Source organism: Meles meles, chromosome 21, assembly GCF_922984935.1.
Source record: "Meles meles chromosome 21, mMelMel3.1 paternal haplotype, whole genome shotgun sequence".
NCBI classification, from domain to species: Eukaryota; Metazoa; Chordata; class Mammalia; order Carnivora; family Mustelidae; genus Meles; species Meles meles.
The window spans coordinates 8,094,170-8,118,599 of NC_060086.1; the positions used below are offsets into that span (position 1 = coordinate 8,094,170).

General features: G+C 56.4%; 1 protein-coding gene across 1 annotated transcript in view; it reads right to left on the bottom strand.

The window, feature by feature from the left end:
• CUX1 (cut like homeobox 1) overlaps positions 1–24,430 on the bottom strand; it is a 338,009-nt gene that overhangs the window by 52,510 nt on the left and 261,069 nt on the right. Inside the window, 7 exon segments of the mRNA XM_045994176.1 lie at positions 171–236; positions 1,376–2,047; positions 3,020–3,116; positions 4,140–4,188; positions 7,629–7,687; positions 15,435–15,623; positions 22,108–22,212. Of these exon segments, the coding sequence (XP_045850132.1) occupies positions 171–236; positions 1,376–2,047; positions 3,020–3,116; positions 4,140–4,188; positions 7,629–7,687; positions 15,435–15,623; positions 22,108–22,212 (1,237 nt within the window).

Below are 24,430 nucleotides of genomic sequence, written 5' to 3' on the forward strand. Positions count from 1 at the left end.
GGGACTGTGCGTCCGTGGGCCCGTGCTCTGTTTTATACTTACTAGCTGTTTTTCCATCAGGTTCCAGGCCAGAATCACACTGCACAGTTTTTAACCCAAAGGCACAGCTAAGGACATGCTGCTTCCTAGGTTTGACTAACTGCAAAGAAAAACACCTGCCTGCGACATACCTTCGGACCCATTTCTTCGTTTCGGTACTTCCTGAAATAGTCTGTTCAGGCTCTGGCCTGGGTTCTCTGTTGAAAAACAAGTGTGGTAAGAACAAAACAATCAGGGGGATGGTGGTGTTGACGATATGGGCTGTGCGACATGACATCTGAGCCGCCTGTCACTACAGAAAGGGCTCAGGGCTTCCTGTGCGACTCGGGAGTTAACTAGAAACTTCTGAGAGGCCCTTCCCTGGCCAGACAGCCTGCAGAGGCCACGGCTCCGCTGCGGAAGATCACACAGACCTAAAGAGTGGCCCACGGCACCGACGCCACGAGGGTCCAACGGAGGGAGCACCGCCTGCCACCAAGCGCATGGCCCACCAGCCCCCGAAACAAAGCTCATATTAATCATCCAAAGACAGTCGATTTCAGTCAACATCGCCAGAGAGAGCTCGACGTGCTTTGTGCAAATCGATGCCGTTTGGAACGGCTCCCTCCTCCGTTTGTCGTGTTTCAAACGCATCTGGTAAGATCTAGCCCTCTCTACAACTGCTGGTTTAGCAGAACGATCCCCGTCGCTCAAGAGGGACGGATGGGATTCTTTCAATCGGGGACGTGAACGGACTTTTGCTCTTTTGGGGGAGGGTGGGGCAGGAAGGCTGTTTCAATAAAACTTTCACGCATCTTTCTCCAGGCAGGCGTGTTTGGCTCACGGGGCTGCGCAAATCGCTAACAGAGGCCAACACCGGGAGGGAAGCCGGCCACAGGACACGCTCCCTTGTGCGCGCGGGGAAGAGGAGAGGACACGTGGCTGATACGCTCCCCCCGGGCCTAACCCCGGCTGCTGCTGCTGCGGCCCTAGGGCCGGATGCCACCGGAGGGCTCCTCTCACATGAGGCGAGCACCCCCGGCCCATCGGACCACTGGACATTACACCCGTTGGGATGTGTGTACAGGGTGTGATTCTGTCTGATTCAGTGAGGTTCTGGGTCTCCTATATGCGAGGTGCTCAGCGGGTGTCAGAGGCCAGGCCCCCCCCGCCCCCCCGCCCCAATCTACGGGCTCTGGCTCACGCCTGCCGACCCTCGGCCCCTAGAGATGGTAGAACTCAAGAGAACTTTACCTGATGTGATGCGCAAACGTTCTGTCGCGCGCGCGCACACACACTCACACACACAGCCCTGACCGGGCTCCCACGCTGGCGCCGGCCCCCGAAAGCCTCTCACCTCTTTGTCTGCCTTGGATGCTGCGAAGAGCCAAGATGTTCTGCTCGTCCGAGAGGAACTGCTTCATCTTGTGAAAGGGCTCCTTGCCGCGAACGGTCAGTTTATTCCATGGCTTGGGCCGGGCCAGAATCTCGCTCACGGACCCTTGAGACAGTCCCAAGACATAGTGTCCGAAAATGCGCTGTCCGATATTGTGCTTGATCAACTGTTCCTTCACCTGCCGGGCGATTTCGGCCGTGTCTATCTCCTCGCCCTCGGAGACGCTCCCAGCGCTTTCTGACTGGCTGGGAGACGGGGCCATGCCATTTACATCTGGGCTCTGTTGTAATGGACTTTGGGAAGATATGGAGTTTGTGCTGTATGGACCTGTTGAAAAAATCATGCTTGTGCTTCCTGCTTCCTGCATGGCCTTGGAGTAGAAGGACTGCATGAGCTGTCGTTGGAGGAGAGAGTTTAGTGCAAATTTTCCCGTAGAAGCCAGGGGTAGGCTGGGGCTTGCCAGGGATGAGCTGAAAAAGTCTTGCGTTAACCCCGCTGGTGAGAACTGGTGTGTACCATTAGTATTGGAAGCCTGCTCCCCCGTGTTGCGGGACAACTGAGGAGGAGGGGAGGCCGGCAAAGGTCCAGGACGCCGACTCTCAGGCTGGTCTTTCCCTTTTCTCCTGGCTGACCCTACAAGGAAGGGCAAACATAATGCATTATGGGGGATTCAAAAGGGAAAAAAAACCAAGACCAAAATGCCAAGTTTGCCCCGCACGAGGGAAAAAAAAAAAGTGCAGAATTTTCCAAGGGCCAATGAGGTGTGTTGGTTTGTTTTTCGATTGAATTTTTCAGTTAGCCAAACGAGGCCCCCCGAAACAAGCAACATGCATTTCATGTTTGCACCTTTCTTGTACGTTGCAGCCTGGAGAGTCCCCTCGACACGGATTCAAACCCCTAACGTGGCAAGGGGCCGGTACCACACACAGTAACGAGTCGACAGGTCGCGGGGCCTCGGGTCGGCCGCTAGCGTTCGAGCTATTACCGGAAGGGCCCCGCCTGAGGCGCAGCAAACACTGACATTTGGGGACCAACGGGTCCTCGCACACCACTTGCTCTGAGGCGAAAGCACTGCACCGAGTCCGCTCGAAGCGATCGAAGGCACGCACATGTTTAAGAACGAAATATCATCGGAGCCCGAGACACTGTTAAACGGTTTACCAGCTGCCAAAACCAGAAGCAGTCAGTGACGCCACCATTTTGGGACGAGCAAAGAAAGGCTAAGGACGGGGGACGCGCTCCCAAGGAAAACCTGACAAAGGAAGGAAAGCTCCGCTGAGGCCGGGAGCGGCCCCCGAAACGCCACGAGACAGAGGCCGCGCGCCCGGGAGCGGACCGGCGAGGCTGCTGTCCTCCGAGGGTCCCTCCCGGCCGCTCCGGCCACACCGGCCCTAACTGACCTCCGCAGGCGCCGAGCCTCGGTAAGCGGGGCGGGGTGGAGGGGACCGTGAGGAGGACCCGGAGGAGACCAAGCGCTCATTAGTCAAGGCTGTCATCGACCGCTGATGCTCCCGCCATGCATCGGCCCCGACTCACGGTTCACCTTCCTCTTCCTCGGCCCCCAGCGGGGACCGAGCGTGGCCGCGCGACACCCTGTCAACCTACCACTCAGGTCGCTGTTGGAGATGCGCAGCGCGGCGTTCTCGGACTGCAGCGAGCGGTTCTTCTCCAGCAGCAGCACTTCCAGGGGCTTGGATGCGTCCTAGATGGGGCAGAGCAGGGCTCACCACGGGCCAGCCGCCCTCCCGCCCCCGGGGGCCGCTGGACCCCGCAACCCCTGCTCCGATGGCCCGTGCACCCTGCTCTCTGGCACCAGCGCGTTCCCGGAGTTTGCCTTCCCCGGAGATGCTCCCACACCCGGGGCGAGCACTCGACTTCCTTTCCGAGAGGATGCGCTCCGGTCCTGGCCATTCTTCCTCTAGCCCCGTGTGGCTTCTAGAAAACTCCCTGCTCTCTGTGCTGTCCCCAGGTTCGAGGAGTCTAAATCTGTCCTTATCTGGTATGAAGATGGGCCGCCGAGCCACAAACCTGTCTGCAGGTCACTGCAGAGGTGACCCTTTCCTTGGGGCCAGCCACAGAGAGTCAGCTGCCGTCGGGGCACCATGAGCAGCATTCCACTTGATGCCTTAAATTCTACCTGGCTCCCAGGCTCCCGGGCACCAGGGTCATTTTGCCCCGCCTCTTTTTCAAGTGAGGTAGCAGATAAAAGAAAAGTTCTTAGGGCGCCTGAGTGGCTCAGTGGGTTAAGCCTCTGCCTTTGGCTCAGGTCATGATCTCAGGGTCCTGGGATCGAACCCCACATTGGGCTCTCTGCTCAGCGGGGAGCCTGCTTCTCCCCCACCCCCCAGCACCTGCCTCTCTGCCTACTTGTGGTCTCTGTCAAATAAATAAATAAAATCTTAAAAAAAAAAAAAAAAAGAAAGTTCCTAAGCCAGTTCATTTTGGTCTAAAAGTGGTCTTATCCACGTTCTTAGCGCCTGGTTGAGTGGAACCACAACGTCATGTGAACTGAGCTGCCCATCTGGAAAACACTCACTCTCCTCGTCTAGCCTCTTTTTGATGAAAGATAATGTGCTTAAACTTGCTTAAGGTTCCCGGGAAATGACTCGTCATCCGTAGGCCGGAGTTGTCATGGAAATTTCGAGAGTGTGAGGCTAGCCCAGGGACGGACAGTGACCACATGAGCTGGCCCTCATGCACACTGATAGCAAGCGAGAGCACGTACCTGTGTCCCAGCGCCCTCGGACGGTGCGAACTCCATGGATTTCAGAATGCTGTGGAGAGCAACACAGAGCGGTTATTCCCGCTCCTACCTTTGACAATGGCCGCCCTAATGAGCACGAACACCGCGCTCTCCTGCACTCCAGGAACGGACGCACTGACAGCTTTAACAACCTCTCTGGCAGCGGCAGCATCTGATAGCGTCTCTAGAATAACTATTCAACTAGCAGTTGGCCAGTGAAAGTTTCCTGCCCGGCATGTAAATCATTCCATATGGAATCACACCAGGGCTGTTCAGAGTATAATTTTAAAGTTGAACACAGACCTAACATTGTTGCAAGTGGAATGTAATTGTCAGGCTTACAGGGAATGAGAAAGTTGTAAGCAGGAAGCCGGAGAGAGAAACCTCATCCCTCCCACCTGCCCCGGGGCCAGACGTCACTTGGTGGTGAGCACGAGGGGACCTGGGAAAATGGGCAAAAGGCGAGATCCCAGAGTGGTTGGCTCAAAGGCCGGCCACAGTCCTGCTCCAGGGCCCCCGGCACTGCAGGGCAGCGGGACTGGATCTCCTTTGTTCTCCTTATTGCTGCAATCACCTCGGTCCCGGCCTGTTTCCACAAGTCCGTGAGCCCAGCGAGTTCGGGGGCCCAGAACCACGGTTTCCAGCGTTCGTTTCAAAGGGAAGTGCCTTTCTGTCTCTGAGTCTATCTGGGAGGGAAGGACGGTGGGCCCACATGGCTCCAAGAGCTTGGGAAGGTGAGCGAGAGCGGCTGTGGTTCCCCGGCACCCAGCCACCTGAGCTCTCCCAGCGTTCTCACGGCCATGACTTTGGCCTCTGCCCTCTTCAAGCTCCGCAGAAGTGTCATCAAGAGAGCACGGTGCAGGGGCGCCTGGGCGGCTCAGCCGGTTGAGCATCTGCCTTTGGCTCAGGTTGTGATCCCAGAGTTCTGGGATCAAGCCTTACATCAGGCTCCGGGCTCGGCAGGGAGCCTGCTTCTCCCTTTCCCTGCCGCTCTGCCTGCTTGTACTCTGCCAAATGAATGAATAAAATCTTAAAAAAAAAAAAAAAAGGAACAGGGTGTACAAATACCCAGGGGCCCAGGAGATCACCTTGCTACAGTGACCGTGGCAGTCAGTAAGGAGCTGACGGCTGTTTGTGGCTTTATCTTCGCAGTGACCTGCGTCACACAGACCAACAGAACAGGAACGAGAGAGCAGCTGGGGGGGGGGGGGGGGGCGGGGCGGTGGGGAACCTCGTAATTTTATTTTATAGGGAGCTATTGGAAATAATGAATAGTCGGGGCCGCATTGCGTCAGCCAGGAGAAAGGTGACGAGCAGTCTGGAACTTGTCCTTTTTTTACGGCCGTCACGTTTGCGCTATGTTCTTGTCTAGGATCTTCTTGAGAATTGTGAAACAGAAGGCTGAAGCAAGCCTATAAGCTTACACCCCAAACACCAGCGTCTGTGCATGTATTCCCCGGATCTTTACCGATGACCTGCTGGGTGCCGGGCACTTGGAGGGCCAGAAGCGCTCTGCCCCTCACCCTTGCAAGTTCCACAGGCTGTCACAGGCCGACGAAAAACTCCAAGCAGCACTGCTGGGTGCCCTTGGCAGCAGAAATCTCCTCGGGGTGGAGACGGGGTCCGTCTCCGGAGGAGTCAGTGTCTCAGAAGGGCCTGGGGCAGGGATGGGACAGCAGGCGGGGCGCGTGTCTGGAAGGGCCCTCGGATCACTAGGAAGCGGGAGGGCAGGAATGTATTTTAGCAGAAAAGCCGCCTGAGTGGGGCCTCCAGATGCCAGACCCGGGGCTGGGGGAGCGGGTCGCGGTGTGTACGTGTGGCAGAAAGGGCTGCGGGGAACGTGAGCGCCACTCTGGGAGGAAGACGCCGGCCAGCGTGCAGCGGCCGCGTGGGAGGGCAGGGACCTTGAACGTGCTGCGCGTGGGACGGGGGTGAGCTACGAGGAGCTGCAGGACGGAGCTGCGGGGATGGGAGGGGGCGGCGGGCGAAGGCTTTCCCATCAGAGTTCCTCTGACTCGGCTCTGGGAGGCACACGTTGTTTGCTTGTGAGTGGGAGGAGAGGAAGGAAGGGCGACAGGGACAGGAGAGGCAGATACGGAAGGTCGGACAGGTGAACAGGGCGCGCCTCAAGGCGGGAAGAGGCCGCACCTGAAGGTGGGCAGGTGTAGGGGTGTTCCAGGAGGTGCTGCAAGGCGGTCTGCGGCCCGAGGGGGCGGGACTGTCCAGGGAAAGACACGCTGGGCCGCGGGGCACGGGGCCAAGGAGCCACTGGCCTGCAAGTCGCCAGCAAGGCTAGGGGAGGCTGGGGGAGTTAGTGACCCAGGGAGGGCGATGGGCCCTGGGGGCAGAAGGTTGAAGAGGCCTTCCCGTGGGCTTTTTTTTTTTTTTTAGCAAACCCAAGGGAATGGAATTCAGAGTACAAAGAACAGCATGGTGAGTGGGTGTAGGCTTATTTTAAAAGGAGAAATTAAAAGTGTGTGTGGGGGGGCTGATGGGATAGCAGGGTAGTAGGAAGGGATCTGGGGTGCAGGTGGGGGGTCAGCCTGGAGAGAAGGGAGGGAGATGCCCAGCCACAGCGGGGAGTCTGAGGCCACAGAGGTGTCTTTGGTGAGGCTGGAGCCCAAAATGGGGGAGCAGAGGGACGCCATTCCTGCAGCAGTGAACACAGGTCGGCAGGGCTCAGTGACCGTCTGGCATGTTTGGGAGCCCAGCCTTGGAGGTAGGGATGCCCGTGAGCTCCAGGAGGGCCGGGGGTGGCCTTGGGTGAAGGATTTTGGGGTGACAGGGCAAGGCTGGGAGGCCGGGCACAAGGGGGCAACTTCTACTTGGGAATATTTGCATTAGACAAAGCTTTGTCTCCTGAATGGGAAATTGTAGATGAGAGAGGAAAGTCCTGGTGTCTGCAGGCGGTCAGGGCGGTGTGAGGCCATGGGTACTCTTTCCACTGGAAAACACTTCCCTAGGGAACCTGGGTGGCTCAGTGGGTTGAGCCTCTGCCTTCGGCTCAGGTCATGATCTCAGGGTCCTGGGATCGAGCCCCGCATCAGGCTCCCTGCTCAGTGGGGAGTCTGCTTCTCCTTCTCCCTCTGTCCCTCCCATCCTTCCTCAAGTAAATAAAACCGTTAAAAAAGGCCACCCCAAGACAAAACATTTCCCTGCTCTGCTCCTGTCTGGGAACTTACCACTGGAACACAAGCTCGTATTTCATAATTTCTATCAGGGCACCGTCTCCCCCGATTCTGTGCATACTTGAAGTGCCAACTTCTCAGAAAATGTCCCAAGTGCTCAGGCACAGGCCTGAGTGCACACGCCCATGGCTCCGGGCCGCCCGGGACACGGCCCAGGGATGGAGCAGTCACCAAGTCCCAGAGCAAGGGCCCACGGCCGCCCTGTCTCTGGCGTGGCGTTTCCTTAGCAGAAGTCGCCAGCAAGCCCTGGCTACGGGGCGGCCGTGCCGGCGTCACCACTTACTTTAGTTCCTTCTTCACTTCTTCATAGTCAGCCTGTCCTTTGAGTTTTTCTTCCAGTTGCTGAAAACAGAGGAATATTATTAGTGGCCGTGTCTGCAACGGGTTGCTTCAATGTGAACCAAATGTTTGTGTCCCGCCATCCCGCACCCCTAAATCTGTGTGTTGCATCCCAGCCCTCCAGGGTGACGGTGTCAGAAGGTGGCGACTTTGGGGGCGACTGGGTAACCCATGCGATGAGTGGCCTCACCCCAGTGTGTGCGGACACAGTGGGAAGGCAGACGCCGCTCTGTGAATTGGGGAGCCCTCGGCAGACACGGAATCGGCCAGGGCCCTGATGTTGGGACTTCCCAGCCTCCGGAACTGTGGGAAATACGTGTTTTTTTGTTTAAACCGCCCCTGATGTCCTGTTAACAGCCGTCTGTATGGACAGGGCAGTCTGCACAGACTACAGTCCCCAGAGAAAGGCCAGTTGTCCCTGAGAGGGAACGCAAATGTGTCAAAGTGAATGGTGTCAACGTGCAGGGTCACTTTCCTGGCCGTCTCACTTCCGGTCTGGTGCAAGCGTGAGCGTGTACGAGTCCGTGTGAACACGCACGCCCACGAGAATATATGGTGTAACGTCAGACTCAACCAGGGTAGAACGGAGCTTTCCGAAAGGGGAAAACAGAATGAGAAAAGGCCATTTTGTACGAAATGGCAAACAGAACGAAGAGAAGTTCTCGGCACTTTCACACGGCGTGTGGCTTTCCACGAGCTACGTTAGGCTAGCTGGCGTGTACAATGTGGTCAACACCGCTGGTGGGACCCTGCTAACAAGGGGCACAAGCCCTTGGTCGCTGAGTGTTGGCATTGGAGAGGCAGTGGGGGGAAAAGGATCTGCACCTTCTGATCCGCCCCCAGCCCCCCGATGTGGGCGTTTCAGGAGTGGAGGCCTGCTCAGCTGGGTGGTCTTCTTGTCGGGGTCCCGTGGGAGGGCCCTGGCAGGGTCAAGGCTGGGCACAGTCGACTCTGGCCCTCGCATGCCCTTCAGAGGGGGGACGAGACGACACGCACCCCAGCTACGCTGCTGCTCTGTGAGCTCGTGGAGCACCAGTGGGGCTGGTCTCCGCAGGCCTTTCTGCTCAGGGGCCTTTGGCTTAGGGTAGTCACAGAGGAAGCTTCCTTCCACGTCGGTGCTCGGGCTAGCGGCTTCTGACCTCCCGCAAAGGGGGAGGGAATGAGGCAGCCTCATGTAAAACACGAAGACCCAGCCCGGCCGGGGCACGGCTGATAATTCAGCACCTTTGCAGGCCTGGGGTGAACAAATTCCAGGTCCCGAATCCACAGCGCTCCCAGCTGCCTTTTAAGGTTCTGCTTGGCCAGCCATGGCCACAGTTTAAGGCTGACTGAGAATGTTCCAGAGTTTGGGGAGGAGATGCCCATCTGGCCCATCAGGCTTGCTGGTCACCCGAATCTCAACCTGCCGGCTGCTGAAGAATTCAGTGTCCTGGAAACTCCACTCATCCAGCCCATCTTTTCCTATCGCCTTTGCTGGCCGTTTCTTGTCTGTATGTCCATCGTGGAAAAGGGCTCTCTGTCCCAGCTCCCTTTTATGACCTCCTGCCAACCTGATGTATCATGATGGTTTCTCATATCACACTGGGGGGAGATTAGCACGCACTCACTTTCCGACCAGATTCTCCGGAGGGGCTCTCTCTAGTCGCGGGCCAGCCCTCCTGAACAAGAGACCACCGGGTGCCACCGGGACGCAGAGCGCCTTTCAGGCTGTGGACTTCAGACCCCGGGTATGAAACGTACAGAGAACTACAGTAGGAAGGGCAGCGAGACGGGACAATCCAGAACACTTTAGAAGCCGGCAAGGCTCCGAACCTGGAATCAGGTCTGTCACTTATGAGCGGGACACCTTGGGGCACGATGATCAGTGTTTCATCTGTGAAATACACCAGGGCAGCAAAGACCTCAAAGGGTTGGGGAAGGAGCACACGGCCAGGTCCTGGGCCTCTGATGTGGGCTGTCACCAACGCCAAGCCTCCTAGGGAACACGGCTTTGCAGACCTATGAGGGGCCCTAATTAGCAGGTTTTAGAACTGGAGTCACATCACTTGGTTGGATGTGACAGTTTCACCAAGGACGGACTCGTCTACTGAAATTTCTGCTGCCTGCCCGGGGGCAGCTTAATCAAGAAGAACCCCAAGTTCGCTTCTGTAAACCTCTGACGCTCGTTTCTTGGGGCCGACAACAGGATGCAGGCCTGGTAGGGCTGTCCGACAAAGCACGTGCGGACCTGTGAGCACTGGGAGCCCCTCACCAACGTCTCTGGGGAGTGGCACTTTCCAGAGCCACACCCTGTCCTCTGCTTGGGTCTTTGACCAGAGACTCCTCACTGGGTGTCTGAAAAGCCTAGTTTCAAAAACCTCTCAATCTGCACCGGGCAACAGGGGCTCTGGCTGCTGTCCTCTGGGGAGAAAGGCTCCTCCCAGATTCTGCGAGTGCTCATTGGCGGGGCCAGATTCGGGGCTGGGTTCTATACCCTAAACACTATCTCACTTAACTGCCGCGCTTCTGTAGAGGTGGCTGTGTGCCCACAGAAAGAAAACAACCCCTGAGTCCCACCATCAGATTGCACTCAGGCACGGGGCCGGCCCCACCGTCCCCATGATTCCAGGAGGAACTGACGAGGCTCATGCTGGGAGGCCAAGCCGGGTGCTCTCTGGAGGCTGGGGCTCCAGAGTCTGACAGATCAGCCAAGGCCCGGTTCTGCCACTCAGTTGCAGGGTGACCTTGAACAAGCCACTGAACTTCTCTGAGCCTCAGTTTACTCGTCTATAAAATGGGGACAATGGCACCCACAGTAACGGGGCTCTGGTGAGGTTGGACAGGATAATGCTCACTGCAGTGTAGCAGGGGGCAAGCACCCTGGAGATGGGGGGCGGTTACTGTTACCGATGTCATTAGGACTTTATCCCTGGAGGGTGGTACTGAGTAGGACTGTATGATTCTAGAAGGGGCTCCCTGATTCTGAACACAGGGGCTCCGTTTAGGAAGTTCTCCACTTCCTAACAGGCTTAGCCTGTAGGGCCTCATCCTCTTCCTCTGGACAGTAGGGACAGTAAGAAAATGGGTTCTCACGGGCCAGCGGTGGGGACCTGCAGGACAAGTGCAGGCCGCGAGCACCCCCCCCCCCCCGCCCCCCGACAGGACCGTTGCAGGATCCAGTCCCATCCGTTCAGTGTGGCACAGCGCACACGCACGGTCCCGGGAGCTCAGCAGGCACTCCACGAAAGGATTTTGAGTTGCTAGAAGAATTATCCATATGAAGTTCTAGTGCTCTAGGGATACCAACTCACAGGAGCGCCGGCAGGAAGACTGAATGCGGACACCTTCAGGAAGGCCTTTCTTCTGGGTGGCCCGGCGGGCGCAGGGCAGTAAAGCGTCTTTACCACCGAACACGGGGGGCCGGGGAGGCGAGCCCGCGGCCGTGTGCAGGTGGTGAGTGACCCTGTGTCTTCACGGGGACCCCTGGGCTGACGGGCCACCAGCCATGAATGGGGACGTGTGACCAGGCTCCCTGGTCCTGGGGGTGGGGTCAGATGCACCGCCCCTTGGGTTAACACGCCATGTCTGAAGTCCTGGCTGAGGCCGTGTACACCGTCCTTCCCTCTCACGGGGAACCCGTCTGGTCTCCACGATTCCTTGGTGAGAGGTAAATTTAGGATCTACTGACGCTGGGCTAGTACCCAGGGCCAGACTGTGGCCGGGGAGTGATGGTTATCCTGGAGGGCTCGCCGCAGGCGGGAGCAGCGTGACCCCGGATGGGGAAGGGCGATCCCCAGGAAGGCAGCCCTGTCGGAGGTCACTTCCAATTTCCCTGCGCTGTGATCCAGGTGTGACCCTGGCAGCCAACTCCTCACAGAACGCTGCCATCACAGACCAGGAGGGTCCAGGCTCCATGCTCAGGCCGTCGGGACACTGCCTGCAGGCAAAAACACCCAGGTCCAACACGAGGTGACCAGGGGCACGTGCGTCTTTCCGAAAGAACTGCTCCCAGATTCCTGCAAGTAATCAGCTCCTGAAAGCCCTCCTAGCGCCGCCTGGTCCACTACAGCCGCCCTGGAGGGGCCCCCTTGTGACTTCCTGCTCCCCCCACAACCTCACGCAGACCTCGAGGCCTATAGCTCGGAGTCCCTCGGTCTCGCCAAGATTGATTCCAGGGCGCTCTTCCGCGGGGCCTCACCCCGGTGGCCGGGCAGATCACCTCTGCTTCCCGTGCAGGGGGTCGCCTCCGCCCTCCTCCTCCCCGCGGAAGTCTCACTCTTTCCTCTCCCTGAATCTGTGCTCACACGGTCTTCGAGACCCAGCCAGCACAAGGCTGGGGGAGGCCGGGCCCCAGACTCTCTGCTCCCGGGACTTTGGATGTTCGGGCTCGTCTGGGCGACCCAGGTTACGCCTCTCCTGCTGGAAAATGGGCGCAGTGGAGGGAGGCGCACGGGCCACTCCTGACCTCAGCGACCTCCTCTGCGAGAACACGATCGTCATCACGGCTGCTCGAGGGGCAAGCCTGAGACGTCGATGAGACTCTCACTGAAACGAGACTGAAGGCAGCCACATTGCGGAGAAACCCGCAGTCAGGTTGGGGAGCCTGTGTACTGAAGCGCCAGCATCCAGAAACAAAGAACTGAGCCAAGCTAGAGAAGTGACTTTCAGTTCTTCCCCTGGCCCAGCCCTCGGAGGGACACAGTGTGCTCCATGGGGCTCAACAGGTGCTCAATCAGAACTGCAGGAGATGGGGGGGGGGCAGAGAGTGGGGGAGGCATGTGGTTTGGAGACAGCCCTCCCCCAGGTGATTCTAACACCCCCCCCCACCCCCACTGGGAAGTACTCATCTTTAGAAAATAGTTTCTCTCAAGGGGAGACTGGCATTCTTTTAGCTAGCCTTCCTTATAAATACCCAGTTTTCACTAAAGCCATCGGTAGCGTGATCCTCTGTGCTTTAGCGAGTACAATGCAGGTGACTGCCTAATTAGGCTGCGTCTGTCCTGAGCCGCTGCAACAGAAGGGCACAGAACAGAGTCATCAACAATAGCGGTGCTGTAATGGCAGCGGGTTATTTCCTTAACTACAAACACAGACTCAGCCTGCACACGCAGCGATGTGCTCGAGGACTTGTCAGATTCGGCAGGTAGAAACCTCTCCTGCTTCCTAGTCTGTTTCCACGTCTGTGTGAAGATGGGAGGGGCACCACTGTGTGCGGATAGTGAGGCGTGTAGGGTGAACTTGGCTTGAGACGGCAGAACACGGGGAAAGAGAGACGGGCAGACGTCCAACTGTTGATTCACCCTCCCGGAATTACCGATCGATCGTCTGGATGAGCAAACGGTTGTTGCAAGAGATGGAGACTTTCGAGGTGCTAGAGAAAGCAAACCCACGGGTCCCCAAATATATTCCATTTCAGGGTATGCCACCGAGAAAACCCCGACAAGCTCAAGAGCAGAGACCCTGCCCTGTGAGATCAAGCCCCGGAGCGCCGTCGGCATTCACGGCAAAACCATGCCCCCTAACGCCCCAAAGCGGAGCTGGGCTGTCAGCCGAAGCATCCCCAGACAGCAATCCCACTTCGAGCCCCGCACCGTGTGTCCCAGAGTCTCCGGCTGCCGGGCCAGAGACCCCCTCACCCCCTTGCCCGCTGCAAAAGCAGCAGGTTGCCAATTTGATGGGTCTCGTTCAGAACATATTTTTCCTAATAACCGTATTGCTGTTTAGTTTAGATTTGAGACTATAAATTATACACATTAGAAAAAAAAAAAAAAAAAAAAGAAAAGCCCTGGGAAGATATCTCATTCAATTAACCTTCCTCCTTCGGGTGAGGGAGGTAGATGAGCTTGTCTGGGGGAGGCTAATGCCTTTTGTGTGCTGGCTCGGTATTGGGGAGATCTTCACTCCTGGTGACAAGGGGTTAAGATAATTAGAATCAGAGAAGTCTTGTTACTAGAGGATATGTTTTGATTATTAGATCAGATGAAGATAAGGGAGCGATAATTTTGGAAGAAGTATTGCCAAATTGTTTCATTAACTGCACCGTATTAAAGAATTCCCCCAAGATACGGATAAAGAACATTAATTTGTGAAACTGCGTTTCATTTTTTTGTGTGTGTGAAGGCAAACATTAAAACCTTAACTGATTTAGAAGAAATTGCTCCATAATAAAAAATGTAAGGTCTATAGCCTCCTTCTCCTAGTCAAACGCAGGATGTATCTTGAGTCATACCCCTTAACTGTAGCAAAGCAGCGAAAGGCAAATTATCTAATAATAATGTCACTGCTGGGGTCAGAAATGGCTGTAACACGAGAAAATTAGATTTAATCCAGAAATAAAAAATGAACGCTGGCACTCACTGGGCAGGCTGATGGGAGAGTAAGAACCAGGGCGGAAATAAATGCTTTGGTCGATGATGAATGTGTCAACCCTCTCCCCACATCAGCAGGAGTGGCTCCTCAGAGGGCCCCAGGCACCTGGCAGCTAGCTTCTCGGACGGTGGATGACATGCACCCCGAAGAGGCCAGGAAGAATCCAGGGAGGGAGAGCAGTGGGTGCCCTGGGTCAGGGAGGTCAGACTGGCCAGCTGCCCACCAGCTGGTAGCTCGGCTTGAGGTCAGAAACACGGTCGTGCCTTGGGAAGGGAAATCTCAGTTTTTCAAAAAAAATTAAAATGGGCCTAAACTACCCTCTGGAATTCCTTTACGTAAGATAAAGTTTTCCTGACATTTTCACAGCTGATCTTGAGGCGCTGTATTTAGTACATGAAGACCGCGCTTGGCCATCATTCACACTCCGCTAATAGATGCTGGGCGGGCATCACGCGGGCTGGGGAAGGACGGCAGAGTGGGGGCCTGTGTGGCTGGGCCCACACCCTTGCTGGCCCCGTCCCTTATCATCAGATAAGACACCTCTGAGGAGGCCCTTCTGGCGCAGACATGCCACAAGTCTAGGGTGCGAGGATTTTCCTTGTATTGTGCTAACTGTGACAGGTTGAAAACATCTCCAATCAAGTATAATTGTTTTTTAAAATATACTGAAAGGCTGGCAGAGCTGGACGAAAGGCATGTCTGTGCAGACGGCCTGCGACCTTGGCAACGACTTCAATCCCACACAAGCAGGTGCACAGAATGTCCTTCTTTGGGATGCCGGGTGGGGAAGCAGTACCATGGGCGGGTCCTGAGGACGGGGCCTTCCACCAAGCTCTGCCTGCGAGGGACAGTGCCATCCCGGCAAGAGCTGGTGGAAGGGGTCAAACTCACTCTCCCTGCCTTGGGCTCCGGGACTCTGCTTCTAGCTCCCTCACGGAGGTTCAGGGTGTCCTACTTGCCGTCAGGTCCAGACAAGATGCTCTCTGGAAGGGAGCTCTGCCAGCCCGTGTGCCCGTGCCTCCGAGATGTGTTCAGGGGAACCTCACACCTCCTTCTGTTCCCACTGTTCTCACCGGAGGGAAGAACTCTAGCGGATGGTTGGAGCTCAGGCTGACAAAACCCTGAGCCTTCGCGTCTGCTTTTAAAGTGAGGACGGATTCTGACCACGATCTGGGCAGACCACAAACGTGAAAGACACTTGTGTAACAGCCAAGGTGGGGCCAACAAGGTGGCCTTGGAACTAAGGCCTCTTGCTGCAGTAAAGACACCCAGGATGTGTCCCAGCCAGTGAGGACAGAATTGACTCCCTCCAGGGTCGCACGCGGAGGAAGGCAGAGGCAGTGTGTGTGCGTGTGTGTGCATCCGGCCCTCCCTCGGCCCGTGGCCCGCACGGCGCCCTTACTTTGAGTGTGCTGTTCTTGGCACTCAGCTGCTGCTCAAGCTGGGAGATCTGGCTGGCTGAGTTCTCCCGCAGCTTCGTGAGGCTGGCCTGGAGTCGCTGCACGTCCTCTACTAGCTGTGCGATCTCCCGCTCTTTAGCCGCCAACTCAACTTCCAGGCTGGAGCGGGTCAGCACCTCTATGGCCTGCTCCTGCGGAGGAGAAAGCAAATGACAAAACCGTCCTGGCTTTGAGCGGGGCTTGCACTCACCTGCACTGGCAACGGAGGCAAGAACGTGCACGTGGAGTGACAGGGACGGCGCATTTGCCGTGAGACGTTACCTCCTGCCTCCGCTGGGATGGATGTGCCAATGCCCTCCCTGCCCACCTTCCCGTCCGCACGGTGAATGCGCCTGGATTTGGTCACCGGACGAGTATTTACTGGGTGCACACCAGGAACCAGGGACACTCTGTGATCACAGGGAGAACAGTCCCCATTGGCCCAGGGCATCCTTTCTGTGCGTGGGGCCAGGTGTCTGAGATGCCAAAGCCTGTTGGGCCCGAACAGTGCCACCCCGAAACTGAAGCGGGGGCGGGGCATGGGGACAGACTTGGGGGAGGCAGTGGGGCAGGGTCCTCGTTGAGAATCCTTTACCACCTGAAGGTGACAGACAGGGTCTTTCTGCGTGCTGGGGGTACAAATAGGGCAGGCTCCAAGGGGGTCCCCTGGTAGAAAGGGGTCCCCTTTCTACCCCAAGATGTAATGCAACGTCCCCTTGGTTCGCTACTGTGCTATCCAGAGGCTGGGGTGGTGTTTGACCAACTGATTCCTAGTTGGCATTTTAAAGAAGAGCTAAAAGATGTGGAAGGGTGCATTTGGCATTTCTTTGCTTAGGAGTGCTGATAACTGACGTTGTTAGAAACTTACTGCCTTCCACCACCACCACCCCCCGCCTGCCCCGATTTGCTCATTTTGGAAACTATACAGAATAGGAAAAAGGTATTAAAAAAAACAACAGAAGAAAAAGTCAATTCTACTTTCCAAGGACTAAACCTGTCCTTTTTTCAAGTTTTAAAAGGAAGTCTGGAAACCTTCCTGGTGGGTGGCCGCATTTTCTGGGCGTGGCCAGGGGACAGGGATGGAAAGACAGGACATACTGGTCTCTGTGACAGCAGAGAGCTGGGGGCAGCCCAGACTACAGCGTGGGGTGTCATCCTCGCTGTCGTGCCCCCCCCAGAAGTTCATTCTTGCTCTTACGCGTGTGGCAGGTGAGGCCTCGCCATGCCAGGCACGATGCGCTTGTCCCGGGGTTATTGGGGGGGGGGGCAGCCAGTCGTCAGGGAAGCAAGTTTTTCACATCTCCCCGCCGGGAAATTAAGGACCCGATCATTTAAGAACGTAAAGCTCTGTGTGCAAAGGAATGGCCTCTTTCTGTTCCTTTAGTCTGTACTCTCTTGGAAAGTAAGGCCTTCATTCCCCCCGAGTCCTGGCAGGCACGCACACGGCCCCGGAGAGCACCCTCCCGCCAACTTCTTTAAAAGGCACACGCTGGCCCGATCAGTTCTGTTCAGAGGGTGCTCCCCGGGGCTGGCACCAACTCAAAAAAATGTTGCCGGTACATGGGGCGACAAGCCCGGAAAGGGAAATCGAGTCTTTAGAAACTTCCCTAGCAATTCAATGTTACTGTGACGCGCAGACTGCCTTCTGTAAAATGACCAGTCTGTGACAGGTGGGGAATGAACAACAAAACCAAACCCACCCTTGGCCTCTGAGCGTGTGGGAAGCCCCCCCCCCCCCGCCCCCGCCCGCAACGCTGGCTGAGCCAGGCCCAGAGCCTCAGGGACCTGAGACTGATCCTCCTGCCTGTGCCAGGGGTTAGCGCCCAAGACAGTGAGAGAAGCACGTGGAAGCGAGCTGTGAGGAGGAGGGGAGGGGGTAGAAAGGCGGGAGGACTTTGTCAAAAGGAAGAGGGGCTCCATGTCGGGGTGGGAGCGCTGCGGAGGCACGGAGATTGCAAAGAGCAGGGACAGGGCAGGAGGGGGGCGTCACCGATACTGAGGCCAGTGCGGAAAGGGGTGAGGCCCTCGCCACCTGATGGTGACCGCTGAGGAGAGCGGCCAGGGTGCCCACACTTGTGGCAGCGAGCCTGGGTGAGCAGGGAGGGGACACGATGAGAGGGATATCAGGGAGGTCGGTTTCATGGGGTGGCAAAGATTGAGCCACATTGTCTCATTGTAACTTATTTATCAATTTTCCAACCTGAGGGATGCCAGCCATGATCATGGTTTCAAGTGCTCTCGGGAGAGTCCGCACAGTGAGCCCAAATGGGGCTCTGGGGCTTTATTTTCTTAGTTTTAATTTAATTTAATTAATTTGTTTTTAAAAGATTTTATTTATTTACTTGAGAGAGAGAGTGAAAGTGAGAGCACGAGAGGGGAGAGGGTCAGAGGGAGAAGCAGATTCCCCGCTGAGCAGGGAGCCCGATGTGGGACTTGGTCCCGCGACTCCAGGATCATGACCTGATCTGAAGGCAGTCGCTTAGCCGACTGAGCCACCCAGGTGCCCAAATTTTTTTCATTTTTAAAAGATTTTATTTATCTGACAGAGAGAGAGAGAGAGAGACAGCGAGAGAGCGAACACCAGCAGGGGCAGTGGGAGAGGGGAAGCAGGCTTCCCACTGAGCAGGGAGCCCGATGTGGGGCTCGATCCCAGGACCCTGGGGTCATGACCTGAGCCGAAGGCAGATGCTTAGCCACTGAGCCACCCAAGCTCCCTGAATCTGGGGGTTTAAATGGGGAAGTACAAGTTGAGTATCCCAGGGGTAAGTGGTTCAAATGGTATGTGTAGAAACAGCAGCCAGCAATGCTGAGCCTGGAGTCACGACGGGGACCAGAGGGCAGAGGGCCATCTGCTCAACCCCAGGGCCCGAAACTGGCCTGGCCCCACGCTGCCCGTGCGACCTTGGGCACATCAACAGACTGTCAGGCACCCAGGCCGGATTCCTCATTCATAACATAGCCGAAGTCATTTGTGTCTTACATAAGCTCCAAGAGATGAGATCATCCACCCAAAAGCAGTAAGACCTTGGAAATGAGACAGAGAAGGTCATTCTACTCGAAACCCAAACACGCTCACTTCCTGGCTGTCCCATCACGAAGACATGCAGGAGATGAGGAAGAACTAGACAAGGGCCCAGGAGGTGATGAAGGGGCGGGGGGTGGAGGGGGGTCTCAGGCCCTGGGCACAAGCTAGAAAGGAAGTCGTGCGATGCGGCGAACACGGGCTGAGAGGAGGGGTGCCCTGCACAACTGCCGGGAGGTCAGGTCAGGCACTTGAGATGCTCTTGCGATCACTGCCAGGAAGTGAAATGTACACCATTAAAAGAGGGTCAGGACCGCGGGCTCCCATGTGTCTCTCTGAGCTTCAATTCAGCTGTACCTGAAGCACCTGGGAGCTTTAGAAAATACATGGGTTCTGGGCCCTCCCCTGGAGCCTGAGGCTCAGGGTCAGGACTCTGGCTGCGATGAGCCTCTGAAGGAAGGAACAGAACTAACTCCCCCTGGGGGGCACCAGAACCAAGTCCCCAGAGTCCGTCCCAGTAGGGATATCCCCATGGCTCCAGGCTTCTACGGCCTGTAGGGGGTCCTACGTGCTTCACGGGTGCCAGGTCCCGGGGCTTGGGGCTCCGATGGCTCAGCGGCCACTAGAGGATGTGTGAAAACTGTCCGCAGAGTCTGAAAACATGGTAAAAAAAAAAACCGGCAGGCCTTAAGATGATGACAGTCCAAAGGGAAAAAAGGACATAAAAGCAGAGGTTACTGATGTAGGACTTCACTGAACTTTGTCCCCCGAGCCCTGTTCACCTGCCCTCGCTCCCGAGCTGCGCGCGTCTGAGCCCTCCAGCGACCAGCACGCGCAGGCTGAAATGAGCTACGTAACGATCTCTTTTACCCTGCAGCCATTTCCATATCAAATATGGATGAGACACAAGAGCCCTACTTGAGACGGGAAAAAACCCCAATATGACATGATGGTGCGCCTAGGACCCCAGACCCAGAGAGAGATGCCCGGCTCTCGGCTAACACCTGATTTATATTTACCCCGGGCGGGGAAAGTGGGGGGCATGGGGACCTCAGTTTCACTTTCTTACTGACCCTCTGTGTTTCTGCCAACACCAAGTGGCCGGACAGGCTGATTCCATCTGGAGGATTCCCCTGGTAGGGTTGCCTGACACACAGGCGTGTTTCCTAATATTCTGGTTTGTTTCGGTTCAAGGGGCGGCCTGCCATAAGTACTTGACAAAGGACCTGCTTACATCCTGTCTCACTGACCGCACACGAAGGCGAGCAGCTCGACGGAGGGGGAGAGGAGTGCGTCATGGAGGACAACTTAGGCTCAAACTCTAGCTTGATCATGGTCGAGCTGTGTGACCTCAGGTAAATGACTTAACTTCTCTGAGCCTGTTTACTTGTCACACGAGGATAACAAAACCCACCTCTAACGACCGTGGTGTCTTAAGACATAAATGAGACAACCAGGTCAAGCCCCAGCGTGGCCCCCACCGCAGAGCAAGAGCCCACCGCGAGGCTGCTCGCCTTTAACGACTGGTGAGTCTGTCCAGACACCCAAGAGAAGCTTCGGCTTCTGCTCCATCTATGGACTCCACTGTTTCCCTGCCGCGTCCTGCCAGCCAAGCCCAACAGACATCTTCCCGCTGGCCCTGTTTGCTGTGTTTGCTCCCCCGCTGGCTGGAGCTCGAGCTGGAGCTACTGGGAGCGCAGGCCTGGGTCGGGGCGCGGGGAGGTCTGGCAGGGCGGCTCTCGGACGACTGAACCCGAGCCACGTAAACACGGCACTTAGCCCATGATGAAGTGTTTAAACGCCTCGAGGACCCACAACTTACTCTACCTGTAAAAACATTCACTTCCTTCTGAGATGCTCTGGTTGCTGCCGTCTCGGATGGTGCCAGAAATCCTTTCAATCAGAAAAACATTTAGCTCGGGAGCCCCATGCAGACACAACGAGGATGGACGGCTTTCTCTCGGGAAGCCCAGGCGACCAAAGAGGCCAGCACAGCAGCCAGACCAACTCCTTCCTCGAGGGTTTCTTCCCGCCCCGGCCAAGGCGCCGGGTCTCGCGCAGGCACGTGTGGGTGAAGGGTCAGTGACCGAGCCAAGGGGACATTTCAGGTACAATGAGTATCGGAGTCCATGAAGTTGTGATGGCTCCTTAAATGGAAATCTTTTCTCTGTACTTGAACCCCTTAAATCATGTTCTCTGGAATGTTAATTGACTAATTATTCTTAAAGTGGAATGTCAACTTAAGGAAAGGAAATGAAAAATCCGTTCTTAAAAAGGGGTCCTCACACAAAAACGGCTTCAGATTCGCTCCCGGGGAATAATTTTAAGAAGTCCTGCTCGAGTCCTGGCTTGGCCACGGGGGCCGAGTCTTCTGGCCCTACAGGTTTACGTTCTGGAACTTTCGCTTTGTCATGTAGGTGAAGAAAGGAAATGCCTGCCTCACAGGTTAGGAGGAAGCGTGGATGTCCAAGCGGTGTGTGAGCGGGTCTCCTGGGAGGACCGTGCCCTCTCTGGAAGGGCCTGTCTCCCCTCTGCCACTGTCCACACAGCAGGCCTCTGCTAAAGGAAAGGACACCTACAGGCACAACTCACCCACCACAGGCCTCGGGAGCAGGAGGGCCCTGGGGGCCTCTCACTCCTGCTCTGTTCACAGGAAACCGAGGCTGCCCAAGTTTGGCTACCTGAGGTCTGTCTGCAAACAGGGGACGAGCTGAGCTTTGAACCCGGGGCTCCTGGATCAGAGATGGTGAGGCCAACCGCAGGGAATCAGTGCTGAGGTTTTGACTGACTCCGATTTTAGGTCAGGCCTTGCTCTAAGTGTTTTGCTTGTAAGAACTTCCAGAACTCTTACAACACGCATGATGAAACCCAGGCCCTGGGAAGTCAGACTACTTCTTGCAAGTCATGCAGCGCTGGGATCTGACCCCAGGGGCCTGGCTCTGACATCCAGGTCTCACACCACGCTGCCCCCCATCACTGCTCGGGACTCAAGGCCGGAGCCGGGAATCTGAAAGTCAAGGCTGCCTCGTTTGAGCTGGGAAGTTTCCATCTAAGAGCAATTTGTATTCATCTCAGGAAAGGGAATAAGATGTGTGCCTCACTCCTTCCGAATGCTGGGACTTGGAGTGAGTCTGCTACTACACGCACTTGGAGCCCATGATCACTTCATTCCCTCTCCGGCCTGGCTGCTCGTCCCCAACTGTTTTCTCAGGCCGGGAGGACACACCGAGGGCGAGATCCAACCTCCCAATTTCCCGGTGTAATTCTGGCAAGGCCCCTGCCTCACACACCCAGCCTCTGGCAGCAGCTGTCTCCAAACAGGCCTAGCCAGGAAGGCCCTCTCTTTGGTGAGGGGAATCCCCCACCTTGGCCTCCAACTTGGCCTTCATGTCGGGCAGGTGACACGCGGACTGAGCATCGAAGCCCAATCGGCAAAGCTCTTCCTCTGACCCATATGAGTCCCATCCCCAGAACGCCCAAAGCATTCCCGTCCAACACAGCAGCGCTGGTTAGAATATTTTCCCGAGAAGGCCCGTCGAGAAGCAAGCAAGCAGCTGGAACCCAGAGGGGTGGAGGCTCGGCGGCCAGAGTCCCCGCGGGGCCGGGCTACCCACCACGTCCGGCGCCTTCTGGATCTGCGAGGCCAGCTGGAGAGAGTGGTTGGCCGACGAGAGCTGCTCCCTCAAAGTCTCCGCCTCTCTCTGGGCCACCTCTGCCCTCTGAAGGAAATGAAAAGTGTGAGAAGAGAAAGTACATTCAGTTTAACAACTGACAATTATTACAAGAACATTCATCAATTCATGCCTGACTGACTATAATTGATTTTCCTAAACACTCAACCTAATAAATGCGCGAAAAAAACATAGAATGTGATGGATTTTTATTTTAAACAGTACAAGGAAGAAATAATTGAGCGATTATGACAGTAATTTAACGCTAGGAGCAAGGAATCCCCTGCTGATACTAATGCTCCGGCCCACTGAATTTCCCAGACTGAATAAATACGAGTGGAAATAGAGTCTTTTGATTCAATTTCTTTCTATTCTCATAGACCAAGAAGATTTTATTGCAGGATTACTCCTGGGAGTAATTCTCACGGGTAAACAGTGAATTAAAGACACTTTGGCCATTCTCTTCCTGAAGACGCGCACAATGTTGTGGTTGTTTTCCTTCAGCAACTATTTCCATAAACGTATGGGGTGGAAAGGCCGCCTCATCTGCGAGGGCCGGGCTTAGCTCAGCGCATTTAACCCTTCACCCGACAGCGTTTTCCGACGCCGATGCGGGCACGTGCAGCCAGCCCGGCCGACCGAGGGGCACGAGCCGGGAGCGCGGCCGGGCCCGCTGGGGGCGAGGGGGCGCGGAGCCCACCGCAGGAAGGGGGACGAGGAGGAAAGGGGGGCAGCTTCCGCCACCGGCGCTGCTGTTCCCAGAAGAGAAAACCAATGCAACTGATGGCAGCGCCGGATCTCCCAGCGGACGGGAAGACGGGGACACGCCGGTGCCCGCGGCCGAGAGGGCACCGTGGTGCAGCGGGCTGAGCAGCGGGGCAAGTGACCTGTGCCCACCAAGCTTCTTCCATACCCCCCCCCCCCGGAATGGGGACGCAGCCACTTGGTCAGCTTCTCAGGGACCCGTGGTGACCAGGGTCCACGCGAGCGCACAGGACGTGTTTACGACCGGGCTCGTCCTGCTTTTACAGTTACGACGGAGATGAGACCCGGGGGCGGGGGGCGGATGGCAGCACTGGGGGTGCGGCCCAGAGGTCACGTGCTGCTCTACCCACCGGGCTCACACTGTGCAGGGAGAAAAGATGATCGAGGAGGGCCTGGCTGAGCAGGGCTAGGTCGTGTGTCTTCCTTTTTTTAAAAAGAGATTTTATTTATTTATTTGACAGAGAGAGAACACAAGCAGCGGGAGTGGGAGAGGGAGAGGTAGACTTCCCTGCTGAGCAGGGAGCCTGACGTGGGGCTCCATCCCAGGACCCTGGGATCATGACCTGAGCCGAAGGCAGACGCTCAACTGACTGAGCCACCAGGCGCCCCCTGCCGTGTGTCTTAGTTCGCAGTGCGACAGTATGTGTGGGCTAATTGCTAAGAAAGGACCGAAAAGGAGAAACTGGAAGTGAGCCTGCCTGGGTCCTTCTAGATCAATCTAGCCGGCCGAGGAAGGGGTTTGGCAGCCTTCAGCTGTTCGGCTGCAGGGCTGTTCTGCAAGTCTATCTCCGCATGCCAGCAAATTAGGGTATTTCTAACAGCGGTTACTTCTGCCCTGGGCGCTGCTGGTGGCTGTCCACCCTGCTTCTCCAGGGGTGCCTGGAACCTTGCTCCGTCTAATTCACACGGTGCCTGGCTAGGCCTGTCCGTGCTCACACGGCCGCCTCCTACCCTCCGCTCCAAAACCAATCTGGAACGGCCCTCCCGGCAAGGCGGCAAGGTGACCAGCGTGGCGACGGGGGCAGGGGTGATTCCCACTCCAAGGTTTTCTGATAATCGGGTCATTATTACTGAAAAGTTTACTCTTCTCTTTCTAGTCGGCTTAGCCGTTGGGCATAAAACCTCCAGGGCTCTGCCAGGAATGAGGTGTATTTGACATATTTCTCGCCTCTTGGACGGGGAAGGAGATTTCTTAGCCTGGTGGAGAAGCTGTTTCAGCGGCAGCCAACAAGGCCATGCGGCCACCCTGCCCTGCCTGGCAATGCTGGTTCGGCACGGTTCCAGAAACACCACAGAGCGGGCAGGCCCAGGCAGGGTCTACATGGCAAGGCTCTCATACGGGCATTTTGAAGTGTGGCGCCCAGCTCAGGGGACACAGGATCCAGCTGTTGAGGATTTTCTCCTTCTCTGGAGCTTCAGCACTTGACTTGGTTTCCAAGTTCACGTTTGGAGACACTCTGCGGCCTATGCACGGTGTTCGCGGCCTTCTACCACATTTGGC